Source organism: Hylobates moloch, unplaced genomic scaffold (genome assembly GCF_009828535.3).
Source record: "Hylobates moloch isolate HMO894 unplaced genomic scaffold, HMol_V3 SCAFFOLD_6, whole genome shotgun sequence".
NCBI classification, from domain to species: domain Eukaryota; kingdom Metazoa; phylum Chordata; class Mammalia; order Primates; family Hylobatidae; genus Hylobates; species Hylobates moloch.
The window spans coordinates 70,999,905-71,012,409 of record NW_026652281.1 but is presented as its reverse complement, the minus strand read 5'-3'; the positions used below and the strand labels follow the sequence as shown (position 1 = coordinate 71,012,409).

The window sequence follows — 12,505 nt, the reverse complement described above, 5'->3', positions numbered from 1 at the left end:
GACACATTATTAGTGCCCAGTAAATGTTAGTTATCAGGTGAAGGGTGGGATGTGGGGTTGAATAGATTTGCCTCTTCCACTCATAGAGGCAGGATGTGCAAGGATGGGTGGAGACATGCAGCAAGGGATTGGGCATGAAGGTTTTCTCCAGGCCCAGGGAGAACACTCGGCCTGGAGATATTCAGGAGTCCCTGCCCAGAGGAGATTACAGCTCTGCAGGGAGGTGAGCCACGAGTGGAGTGTAGACACAGGCCTAAGGAAGCAATCAGACACTTCCAGAATAGAGGACATTTGCTAAGACAGCGGGCCTGGATGCTTCAAAAAGTATCATGGGAAAATATGTCGGGGTTGTTCTAGATTAAAAGTGACTAGAGTTGAGACCAAAGAATATATGAACCTTGATGGGACCTGGTTGTGGTTTTTTTTTTTTTAAAAGACAAACATTCTGGAGACAATTGTTGAATACTGATTAAGGGCTCTGTATTAGAGGCTATAAAGAAGTTACTGTTTATATTTTTAGGCATGATAATCTTATTGTAATCATGTAGAACAGTGTCTTTGTTCTTAGGAACTCTATGTGGTAATACTCAGGGGTGAAATGTCATTATATGTACACATGCATGGGGTGGAGGGAATAGTAAATCTGGCAAAATGTTAACAACTATTCAATCCAAGTGGAGAGTATGTATCTGAGTATTCATTGTGCTAGCCTTTCAACTTTTTCTGGATGTGTGGAATTTTTCAATATAAAAAAATGAGGAAAAAAAAGAGGCCTATGGAAAAACTGGGAACCAGTACGCAACAGGAAAAGGAATTATTTGAAGGAAAAACAGGATCCACCTACCAAGAGAGCAATTTCAAGGGAGAGATTAAGCAAAATGAAGGCTGCAAATAGATCATATTTGGTCACTGAGGGATTGTGGCAGCTTGGCAATAGTCCAGTGAAGCACAGAAAACTGACATGCACCCTAGAACTTAAAGTATAATAGTAAAAAAATATATATATACATATATATATATAAAAGAAAGAAAACTGACCCAGAGTGGAGTAAAAACTGGGGAGGAAGGATAGGCAGCCAGGACCTGTTGGCCCTTCTGGGTTAAGTCTTTCTTTTCAGTAAGAAAGGGAGACTGCGCATTGCTGAGGAAGAGCCTGGGGGAAAGGGAGGGACTGAGACAGCGAAAGGGGGAATACTACAGGAGGAAAGACCCAGTAAACGTGGGAGAGGAATGCGATGGAAAATGACAGGAAGATGTGGCCTTAAGCGGAGGGATGCTTTTCCCTTCAGCCCAGAGGTGAGGACTGTGACGACATGTGGGGAAGAAACCCTCTTCCTAGTGACAAGGAGATGAGGTGATGTCTTGCTAAGGTGGCAGATGTGAGGCCCGAAAGTGGACATATGTGCCACACTTGTCATTAGGTCTGAAGCAAGGGAAGGATGGCCGTGGGGAGACAGAGTGCACCTAGTATTGGTTGAATATGGGCAGTAAAAAAGCGGGCTCTGGGACTGCCCTGATGAGGGCTAGCGATGATGCGGGTCTACAGCAGTCATGGAAACTAGAGGGGACGTCCCCCCGCCCCACCCTTCAGAACTTGGTGTTGGGCGGATTATGCATTAGGAACTATTTTTTGTGGGTAAAAAGCTTCCTCATTTCCACGCACCCTCCACCTTGGGCTGCTGGGTGTATAGGCACATAGTGTCGTAAGTCTTTGGTATGGAATGAAGCTCTATCCTTTCAAAGTCACCAGGTTCGGGTTCCCAGCCCTAAGTGGCCATGGCACTGGGTGGTCTGGGTTCACGGGGCTCCTGGAGCTCTCGGGTGTCCCGTGTGCCACCCCATTCCTTGCATGCATGCCCACGAAAGGCCGCCCAGACACCCCAGGTGACTCCATGGAAGTGACTTTTGGTTCTGCTCTGGCTTCGAAGTGCTTCTCAAGCTGAAGCCTTAGGGTGTCGAAGACCCTACAGTTAGCTGGAGCTTCCGAGTGAGTAGGGGCTGCGGGCCTGGCTTCGGTCCCACGGGAGCTGAAGGCATTGGCATTTGACGGAGAACCGCTGGTCTGGGGTGGGGAAGTGGCCACACCCCTACAGGAGGACCTTTGTGATGACGCAGCCGTCCCTGTTACCCTCGGGGTCGTCCTTGAGCGGCGGCAAAGTGGGGACCCAGCCCAGGGCGCCCTCACGGCGGCTCACCTCCCGCAGCCGCGCCTGCAGCGCCTCCCGCTCGGCCTGCAGCTCCCGGCGCGCCTGTGCCGCGGCGCGCTCCTCCTCCTGCAGCGCCCTCCGCCTCCGCTCCAGGGCGCGCTCGCCCTGCTCCACGGCCGCCTCGCGCCGCTCCAGCTCCCGCTCCCGCCGGCTGCCGCGCACGGCCAGCGCGCCCATCTGTTCCAGCAGGCGCGCCCAGTCGCCCTCGGGGGCCGCAGCGGGGCCGGGCGGCGGCGGGCAGGGCCCGGCAGGTGGCGAGCGCCGGGCGCCGCTGCTCTCCAGCTCCCGCCGGTGCGCGCTCCTCAGGTGCCTCCACAGCGCCGAGGTCCCCGCATGGAAGCCCGGGCCGCGGCCCACCTGCTCCCCGCACAGACGGCAGGTGGCCCACTGGCCCGACGGATGCCCGGGGCGCCCCGGGGCCAGGTGAAAGTAGCCCCAGGCCTCGGAGTACGGCGCCCCCAGGCGGCCGGGAGGCGTCGGCGCCGGCCCCAGTCCCGGACACTGACCGCCCCGCGCCGCCGCGTCGTCCAGCCCGCGGGCCTCGTCCATGGTGCAGGCCGACTCGCCACTCCTCATTCTTCGGCGCCCGCACGCTTGGGAGCAGGGGAAGAATAATAATGAGTGTTAGGATCACGCACACAGCTCCTAGACTACAGTTAGTCTAAGAAACCATGCCGCTCTCTATTTTCTTACCGATAAAAATCCTGTAGTCTGGGTAGATGTCTGTTTCTAATTAATCTTCAGTATTAAGTGTTGATTCCTCAGAAAAAACTGTTTAAAATGTCTAGCCCTTCCTATACTAGGAATCCTCTTTGAAATCAAGTGGGTCCCCAGTCAACAAGTATTTATACTAATAGCGGGAGGCTAAGTTGCTTGAACGGAAAGAACTAGCTAACTCCGTGCTGTGTTTGTATTAGCTTTAACTAGTCTCTGCTTTCTTAACAATAACAACACCACCACCAATAAAAAAGGTACTGTCTTCAGAATAACAGCGAGGCTCCCTTATGCAGGCTTCTCTGGGTGCTGCACAGCACACTTCAGCAATGACCAGTAAAGAAAGCTTTGGGAATGAAAATTTTGTTTCTTAAACTTCAGGAGTGGAAGAGCCAGTGGTGAACAGCCTTTTAAAAAGCTTGCAAAGACTGTATGTTTTTCAAGATAAAAATATGTTTTTGTGACTATAAAAACAATCTACTTGTGAGAAAATCGGCAGTACTGAAAGCAATGCTTTTAAGATATGCACATTTAGGAAATAGCAATATCCAAAGCAGCATTCTAAATTTTTACCTTTAAATTAGACAGTGGGTCATTTCCCAAGGATTCTGGGGTCCCTGTCATTGCCTCAGGGTTTCCAACCATCTCAGGTTCCACGGGTAGAAACAATGCATGCAACACGATTCCTGAGTTCTGAAGAACCATCAGCAGTGCTAGGAGTAAATTCAGAGGACAGGCAGGCCAGTGAAAGAAATGCATTCAAACCACCTTAAAGATAGATACTAGAAATACTGAGCAGCGCCATGCCCTCGTTCACTTTTTCTAACACTTTCATAGATACCCAAGGCCTAAAACAAATAAAATTAGTTTTCTTTATTGTTTGTGCTAACTAAAAGATCCCCTCTACATATTTGCAAGATACAAAGTTTGCTCAATACTTTTAATTAAGGAAGAAAAAGAAATAAAAGTAATAATGTCTTGCTTTGTTCAACACAAAATCTGTTAAAAGGATCCAAACATAATGCAATGACTGTCATTGCACAGTCTTTTTTATTAGGAAACTAATTCACTACTGTAATAACCTATTAAAGAAAAGGGAATACAGAAAAAGGTGAAGTTTATTCTTTAGGAAATAAGTCCACAAAGGACCAAATGTGTGATTCTAGATAAATTTGCTTTGAAAGTTGAAAAACAATGAGAAGAACACACATGACAGACTTCTGAGCTCTTCTGAGAACTTAGGGAGAAAATCAAGGGCAAGGTGAGACCCAGGCACAGTGAGATCAGTGCTGCTCATACTGTCAGATTTTGAACCAGCAGCCGTGGAGATGACAAAGCTCCAGAATCTTTCTTGTTAAACACAACTGGGAAAAACTGAAGACAAAGATGAGAATAGGAAAAATAAGCTGCTATAGTTACAGTAGCATTTAGTGTAAACTATGAATTCAGTTACTAATAGTCTTGTTACAGACGCACTGTACTTTTCTAAACCTAAGTATTCTTTTTCCCACCAAGCAAGTCCACTCTGGATCAGGTATGACATTTAACATATCATTTTTAAAAAAAGATAACAAATATACCAGAATCATCAAAAAAGATAAGTACCATGCGTCTTCTAACAAAGAAATGGCTATTTACACGTCTTCTGATACACAGGCATTGATTTAAATATGGTCACTCATGATAAAGACCAATTAGCATAAAAAATCTTTAGAAATTAAAGGCTACATTTTCCCCCAAGAGATTTATTACATTGCTAAAGTCTCAAAAGTGGGGGAAAGTAGGATGAGGAGTTACAGACCACCTTCAAGAATAGTATTTTTATGGCCAGTGAATATTATGGTTATATAACATTATGGTTGCTAAACAGAGTAAGAGTTAAGTGTTATAAACATTTTTAATTATCTAACTTTACCTAGAATTTTTCCTATACTTTTTTCTTTTTTAAAATTTCTATTTCCTTCTATATTGAATCTGATCTTCCCTGAGGTCCTTTTTTATTACTGGACAAACACAAAAGTGGAGAGACTATTATAATGAATCTTTATGACTAATTTATTTTATAAATTAAAAGGGATGTAAATGTTTCCTATAACATCAAGAGTATTGCTTTGCATTCTGATATGCTTTCTTGAGCTAAAGCTTGGAAACTGCACATAAACCCGCAGATTCTCTTACTTGTGCCAAAGTCTGAGAGTCATCCTTACTGATGTGCCCCTAATAGTGCCAGAGGTGACCGATTACTGTCATGCTTTTTACCTCTCTGGTTTTCTTTAAAAACTGGAATGCCCAGAGGGAGTGTTGCACAGGTGAATGCCATCTGTTAGGAGTTAAAGTGGGCACGAGGGTGAGAAGCACTGACTTTGACGTCTTAATCCTTTTGACCTAGTGGAAGCCTCACCTGAGCCAGGGACAAGCCGCATCACAAATGTCGGCCAGCACAGCACTGCCCCTCCAAGGGTGGCAAGGGGACATCCTCTGCCTGGGCAGCCCTTCGATTTTGGAGGTCTTAACCAGTGGAAGGCAGCATGGGGCAGAACTGCCTCACCTTCTCAGTCCTCCACATCATGCGGCTGTATTCTAGCTCAATACAATCCTCAGTCTCAGTATCTACTGAGTGACCAGCAGTCTCTGGCCACAGGCTGTAACAGCTTGGTTAGCTGAGCAAACTATCACAAGGACAGAAAACCAAACACCGCATGTTCTCACTCATAGGTGGGAATTGAGCAATGAGAACACGTGGACACAGGGTGGGGAACATCACACACTGGGGCCTGTCGTGGGGTGGCGTGGGAGGGATAGCATTAGGAGATATACCTAATGTAAATGATGAGTTAACGGGTGCAGCACACCAACATGGCACATGTATACATATGTAACAAACCTGCACGTTGTGCACATGTACCCTAGAACTTAAAGTATAATAAAAAAACAAAAACCAAAAAACCTGAGTGCATTTCAGCTGCCCCTGCAATGTGGAGGGGGAGAAACCTCTTCAGACACTTCAGCCACAACCATAACACACAAAGAGCTCTTCAAACACAGTAAGAAGACAAAGAGCCCGACAGAAAAACAGATGAGAAATATGAGTAGGCAAATGACCTAACAAATGACCTAACAGCAAACTTCAATGGCCAGGAAATTTATGAAAAGGTGCACATCACTTATATTCACGGAAATGCTATTAAAGTAGCAATAAGGTATCATTTTACATCCATCACACCAAGAAACATTAAGAGGTCTAACAGCCAAAGTTACAAGGGAGGTAGAGAAAAGGCACACTCCTCAATTGCTAGTGAAGATGGGATGGATTTTAGGAAAGCATTCTGGCCATTTCTTTTCTTTCTTTCTTTTTTTTTTTTCTTTTTTTTAAGACAGGGTCTTGCTCTGTCACCCAGGCTGGAGTGCAGTGGCACAATCATGGCTCACTGCAACCTCTGCTTCCTGGGCTCAAGAAGATCGTCCCACCTCAGCCTCCAAAGTAGCTGGGACTACAGGTGCATGCCACCATGCTTGGCTAATTTTTGTATTTTTTTGTAGAGACAGGCTCTATGTTGCCCAGGCTGGTCTTTCTTGAACTCCTGGGCTCGAGTGATCCACTGCCTCGGCCTCCCAAAGTGCTGGGATTACAGTTGTAGCATACCCAATGAGAATGCATGTCGTTAATTCTGTGGTTAGCTAATAAGAAGAAAATGAAAAGTAAGAGCTCCCTCAATTTTTCCTTGAACATTTTTTAAAAATGAACACAAAGGTGCCAATGAATTTGAGTATTTTGCTTACATCCATCCACTCCATCCAACTCTCATTCAAATGCTCATTGTGCACCTGCTAAGGTCAGATGCGTGCTTTCTGCCAAGCATTCCAAGAGGAATGTCACATAGTCTCTGCCCTCAGGAAGCGTACCACCTGGTGGGGAAAGAGATGCTTCCAACAATTCTGATACCTGTGTGATAGGGCCAGCTGCAATTTCTATATTAATTAAAAATAGAGGCTGGGCTCGGTGGCTCACGCCTGTAATCCCAACACTTTGGGAGGCCCAAGCAGGTGGATCACCTGAGGTCAGGAGTTCGAGACCAGGTTGGCCAACATGGTGAAACCCTGTCTCTACTAAAAATACAAAAATTAGCCAGGCATGGTGGTGGGTGCCTATAATCCCAGCTACTTGGGAGGCTGAGGCAGGAGAATGGCGTGAACCTGGGAGGTGGAGATTGCAGTGAGCCGAGATAGCACCATTGCATTCCAGCCTGGGTGACAAGAGCAAAACTCTGTATCGAAAAAAAAAAAGAGAGATAACCTGAGATTCTACTTCTGGGGATCTCCTCTATAGAACTAACAGCACCAATAAACATAGTCTTGTGTCAGGATGTTCATTACAGAATCATGTAGAATGACAAGAAACTGGAAGCAAGGGAATGCCCACCACCAGGAAAATGGCTGAGTATATAACCTATGTTCATACCAGGGAGTATTATACAGCCATCAAAGAGGAATAGGATGAAGTTCTGTTCAATGTCTTACAAGGATATCTGGAGGAACTGTTCAGGGAGAAAAGAGTGATGCAGAAGAGTGTATAATATGACCCCACTATTATTAAGTAATATATATATCTGTATAGGCGATACATAGCTATAGATGAAGAAAAATAAGGAGATACTATGGTTGAGGCAATGGTAACTGATGTGAAAGGAGGGAGAAGGGGAAGAGGTAAACACAAAAGTAAAAGCAATGAGGTGCTAAGAAAGCATGCATGTGATCACGTGTATACATTTAGGGAAAGTGTGTATATCACAGGATCTCTACATAAATAAAAAATAATTTTATAAAACAACCCTTGGGGCTGGGTGTGGTGGCTCATACCTGTAATCCCAGCCCTTTGGGAGGCCAAGGCAGGTGGATCACCTGAGGTCAGGAGTTCAAGACCAGCCTGGCCAACATAGTGAAACCCTGTCTCTACTAAAAATACAAAAAATTAGCTGGGCGTGGTGGCAGGTGCCTGTAGTCCCAGCTACTCGGGAGGCTGAGGCAGGAGAATCGCTTGAACCCGAGGCGGAGGCTGCAGTGAGCTGAGATTGCATGATTGTACTCCAGCCTGGGTAACAAGAGCGAAACTCCGTCTCAGAAAAACGAAAACAAAAAAGCAAAACAACCCTTGGCTCCTCAGGCATGTGAGCTCAGGCAGGGCCAGCTCAGGCTTAACTGTGGAGGCTGGTGGGACAGTCCCATGGGGAAGCCCACTGCTGCACCGCTTGGAGGAGGAAACCCAGCATGTGAGGCTGCTCATTGTCACATGGTTTGCTGTGCTCTGCAGAAGGAGATTCTGTATTCACACCCAGGATGTCATGGAAGAGGAGCTCATCCCATTCATCTCCCTGGCACAGGGTAGACACTTGGGGGATGCTGCATTAAATGAAATGAACCTGACTCTGTTTCTTTAGCCCCAGCCCACCGAGTCTCAATCTTCCCATCTGTCAAGAGAAATAATAAGATTATTTGCCTCTAAGCAGGTGGCTGAGATCAGATAGTGCAAGTGATGTCACTGTTGGACTCTCCGGTGTTATATAAATTCAAGACATGAACAATAAAGAAACTACCGATATTTATTGCTCAGACATGCCCACGTTAAAATTTTAGTGGCTAAAAGGCAGTTGTTTTTCCGTCTGGCATTATGTTATTCAATAGAGTAAGTAGTCTAAGTTGGAGGAATCCCCTTGGGAATTGAGTACAAAGAGCAAATAAAAAAGACTAACAGATCCAAGACCCTTACCCCTTAAATTTATTTTCACTTCCTAAATTGAACTTCATGCAAAATAGGTTATTTATCACTAAGGTAAAATAAGATAATGGGGAGGTTTAATTAGCCAAAGCCCTGTGATATGCAGTTCTTCCTTATCAAATACCCAATGAGAATGCATATCATTAATTCTGTGGTTAGCTAATAAGAAAATGAAAAGAGCTCCCTTAATTTTTCCTTGAAAATTTTTTTAAACTAACATAAAGATGCCAATGAATGTGAGTATTTTGCTTACATCCATTCACTCCATCCAACTCTCATTCAAATGCTCATTGTGCACCTGCTAAGGTCAGGTGCATGCTTTCTGCCAAGCATTCCAAGAGGAACGTCACATAGTCTCCGCCCTCAGGAAGCGTACTGTCTAGTTGGGAAAGAGATGCTTCCAACAATAATTCTGATACCTGTGTGATATGGTTTGGCTGTGTCCCCACCCAAATCTCATCTTGAATCGTACTCCCATAATTCCCACGTGTTGTGGGATGGAACTGGTGAGAGATAATTGAATCATGGGCGCGGTTTCTCCCATACTGTTCTCGTGCTAGTGAATAAATCTCACGAGATCTGATGGTTTTATAAACGAGAAGCCCTTTTCACTTGACCCTCATTCTGTCTCATGCCGCAGCCAGGTAAGAAGTGCCTTTCGCCTTCCGCCATGACTGTTAGGCCTCCCTAGCCACGTGGAACCTCAAGTCCATGAAACCTCTTTCTTTTATAAATTGCCCAGTCTTGGGTATGTCTTTATCAGCAGCGCAAAAACAGACTACTAACACACTGTGGTAAAGGTGAAATCAGTGCTCGCTCCTTTGGGTGAATTCCATCACATAATCTCCACTGGGGAAGGGGTGGGCGTGGGCAGCTCCTGGGAGCTGAAGTCTTAGGGGCCCTAACACAAAGGTTCATGCAGTTCAGTATCCCTTCCCCTCGCATGTCCCACAGGGCACAAATGCATTGTTGTCCATCACAAAAACACATTACCCTTAGTACTCGACTCTAATAAAGTTCCAGTTCCTCAGTTGTATAACGAGGCTTCCAAGCTCCTATTTTAAAAGAAAGTTTCTTGAAGCTAAATAAAAGCACTGCTAACATGAAATTAACAGTGGAAATTTCTGAGTGTAATTTCAGGGTGAAAAAAACTGAAAAGACAAATGTAGATTTTAGATATTTCAAGGAAGGAGAGAGAGTAGTGTTGCTGGTACCAGGCTCTGTACTTGCTATAGCTGAGTTTCATTTGAGTATCCATTATTTGGAAGGAGTTCTTAAACCTAAGCCTGTGGAAGACAATAAATTCACATTAATTATCTCTCCATTTGACTCAATTTCTGAAGAAGTTCTATCCTTCTGATAAACCATCAGATTAAATCCCAGATTCCTCAGTATGATGTCCCTGAATACCCATATAAAGAATAAAGTAAGAGATCAAAACCTGGATGAATAATCTGTATAAATATGGGCATATACACAAGGTATGACTATAATATTGAGACTCATCCTATAAAGCACCTACAAAAGTTAATTGTATTATTTTATACTTATGCTTGTGCACATAAAAAATATTTGGCAGGCTAAAGGCCAAAGAACCCGGCACTGTTCTCAAAAGGACATAGCAGATTAATTACTCCTCTATTTGTCCTTCCATACTCAAGGCTACTCACTGTAGTTGGGTTAACCAGGCAGAGTTTAAACCAATATATGTTGGTTGAGCCTGGACCTTAGATGAGAAATTCACACTAATGTGAAATTCACACAGACATATGTGGAAACACTAAAAACATTTTCTTTTACTTCATCCACCAGTGACTTTAATGAAAGCAGAGCATAATAATTAATACAAGTAATTAGAGTTGACAACTGAGGTGTCAAGAAAACCACAGTTCATCTGCTATCCGTCCATCTCTGTTGAAATATTTGTTTACTGCCATATATTAATCTATTTATAAACAGATCCAGACAATTAGAAAAATCAGTCTGGAATCACCAGGCTGAAGGCTTAGCTGAAGTTAAAAGACAAGTAAAAATGCCTCCAAACTGTAAAACCTGAGTTGGGGAATAAATGGTAAAATGTGTAAAAATTTAGAAAAAGGTTATATGTGGACTGTAAAAAATACACTGGACTCACAGGTAATTATGTGGTCAATCAGAGATGTTTCCTAAATAGCATAAGCCAAACTCTTAGATATTTCCACCATTAGCTAAAAGGCAGAGAAGCACTCTCTCTCTCTATTAATGCACTTTTAAAAATGAAAATTGTGAAGTGTTCTGCCCTTAAAGTGGACCTTTATTTCAGGCCTGCATTACTTTGCTTAATAGATATGGTCCTAAAGATTAAGGTGGTGATCCATTTTATCTTGTAAAAATGCATAATTTAATCTGAGTTATAGGAATTTAAAGCTGCCCTACTTTGAAGGCCTTTGTGACTCAAAGATTTTTTTAATTTAATTTTTAAATTGAGAATTACCTGGCTTGGGCTTTTGGTCTTTTTAGAATATGTATTGCTGTCTACTTTTTTTTTATTCTTGGCTGCCTCAAGCTATTCTTGCCTCCAAAAGGTGTCATCATATGAATAAAAACAGCAGAAAATAATTACCCTAATTAGGTCAATGTATTAAGCTGTTTCTACAACAGTTTCTCTTAAACACCTTATCTTTGTAGTCTTGGCTAATTAGAAATTCGACTAGTGGTAAGTATTTATTTTTTTCCTTCACGGGGGTTTTTGCTTTGCTAAGCCTCGGACATTTGGTTAGTGCAAGAAATCACAGAAACTGCTCCAGCGGACTCCGAAAGGAGCGGAAAATTCTTTTGTTTGGGGGCCATGAGGGGTGGGGGAGGGGTGGGGATTCTGGTGTAAGCTTTTGGCTTGCATTCGCTTTCTCCCTCCGAAAGTGGGCGACATCAAGTAAGTCCCAATTACAGAAGAACCCACTGCAGGGCGCCCAGCCACTCGCCCAGTGAAAAGACAGTAATCAGACAACTTTAATAAAGGGAGAGCAGGAGAGTGGCGACGAATTTCCACATTCCGAACAAGCTTGTCGAAAGGGGAGTGTAGGGAAGGAGCAAGAATGAGGCACTGGAAGACGGTGAGCGGGGCCTTGCCACAGAATCCCGGGCCCACCTGCTTTCTCGCAGTCGCGACAGCCGGCCCGGAGAAGGGCAGCCCAGAGAAGGGCACGCCCCGCGCGGGTGCCAGGGAGGCCGGCGGGGGCGTCCGCGGTCGCTGCTCACCTGCGCTCCCCGCTGCCCGGCCCGGCCCGGCCCGCCTCGCCCACCGAGTCTGGAAGCCCACACTCACCCCTTTACCCGCGAAACGCGGCCGGAGCCGGCGGCGGGTCGGGAGTCCGGGATGGTAGATCCCCCTCCGGGCGCCTCGCTGACATTTTGTCCCGGACGGAAAACCTCCGCGCGTGCCCCTTAAAGACACAGCGCTCCATTCACACGTCTGCGGGGAAAGGGGGGCCGTCACGTGTGGCCTTCACCCGAAAGCGGTAGGGGAGTCTCTCTGAAACCGCCAAGGATCGCGAGCGACAGACTTGTGTTGGCCAGGGTTTTAAGATGACGCAATAGCTGAGTGTGGTTGAAATGTAACTATTGTTTTACAACTTTGCATTAACCTTCCAAGACCTGGATTCCCGGGCCTGTGTCTCAGAGCGCGGTTTGCATCCTTGCAGGCTGTAGGCGCATGATGTCACAAGTTATTGGAAGAAATCCCTCCAACCTAGGTTGGGACAGATGAAGGCGGCGCTTACTGGTGTTCACCAAAACACCAGCATGGTGTACCAGCTTTGGCTAGATTTTATGC

General features: G+C 45.2%; 1 protein-coding gene and 1 non-coding gene across 2 annotated transcripts; both read right to left on the bottom strand.

Annotated features, from left to right (window-relative positions):
- Positions 1 to 2,084: 2,084 nt before the first annotated feature.
- Positions 2,085 to 12,114, bottom strand: ZBED3 (zinc finger BED-type containing 3). The gene is made up of 3 exons (XM_032157008.2): positions 11,999 to 12,114; positions 3,495 to 3,634; positions 2,085 to 2,800 (listed from the first exon to the last, which is right to left on the bottom strand). The coding sequence occupies exon 3, from the start codon at positions 2,781 to 2,783 to the stop codon at positions 2,088 to 2,090; it is 696 nt and encodes a 231-aa protein (XP_032012899.1). The 5' UTR covers positions 2,784 to 2,800; positions 3,495 to 3,634; positions 11,999 to 12,114; the 3' UTR covers positions 2,085 to 2,087.
- LOC116472126 (small nucleolar RNA SNORA47) lies at positions 5,347 to 5,484 on the bottom strand. Its single transcript, XR_004249028.1, has one exon. It is a non-coding gene; the product is annotated as a small nucleolar RNA SNORA47 (small nucleolar RNA).
- Positions 12,115 to 12,505: the final 391 nt, after the last annotated feature.

Excerpts from the sequence above, each read along its gene's own strand:
- ZBED3 (XM_032157008.2), bottom strand. The coding sequence starts at position 2,783 with ATGAGGAGTGGCGAGTCGGCCTGCACCATGGACGAGGCCCGCGGGCTG.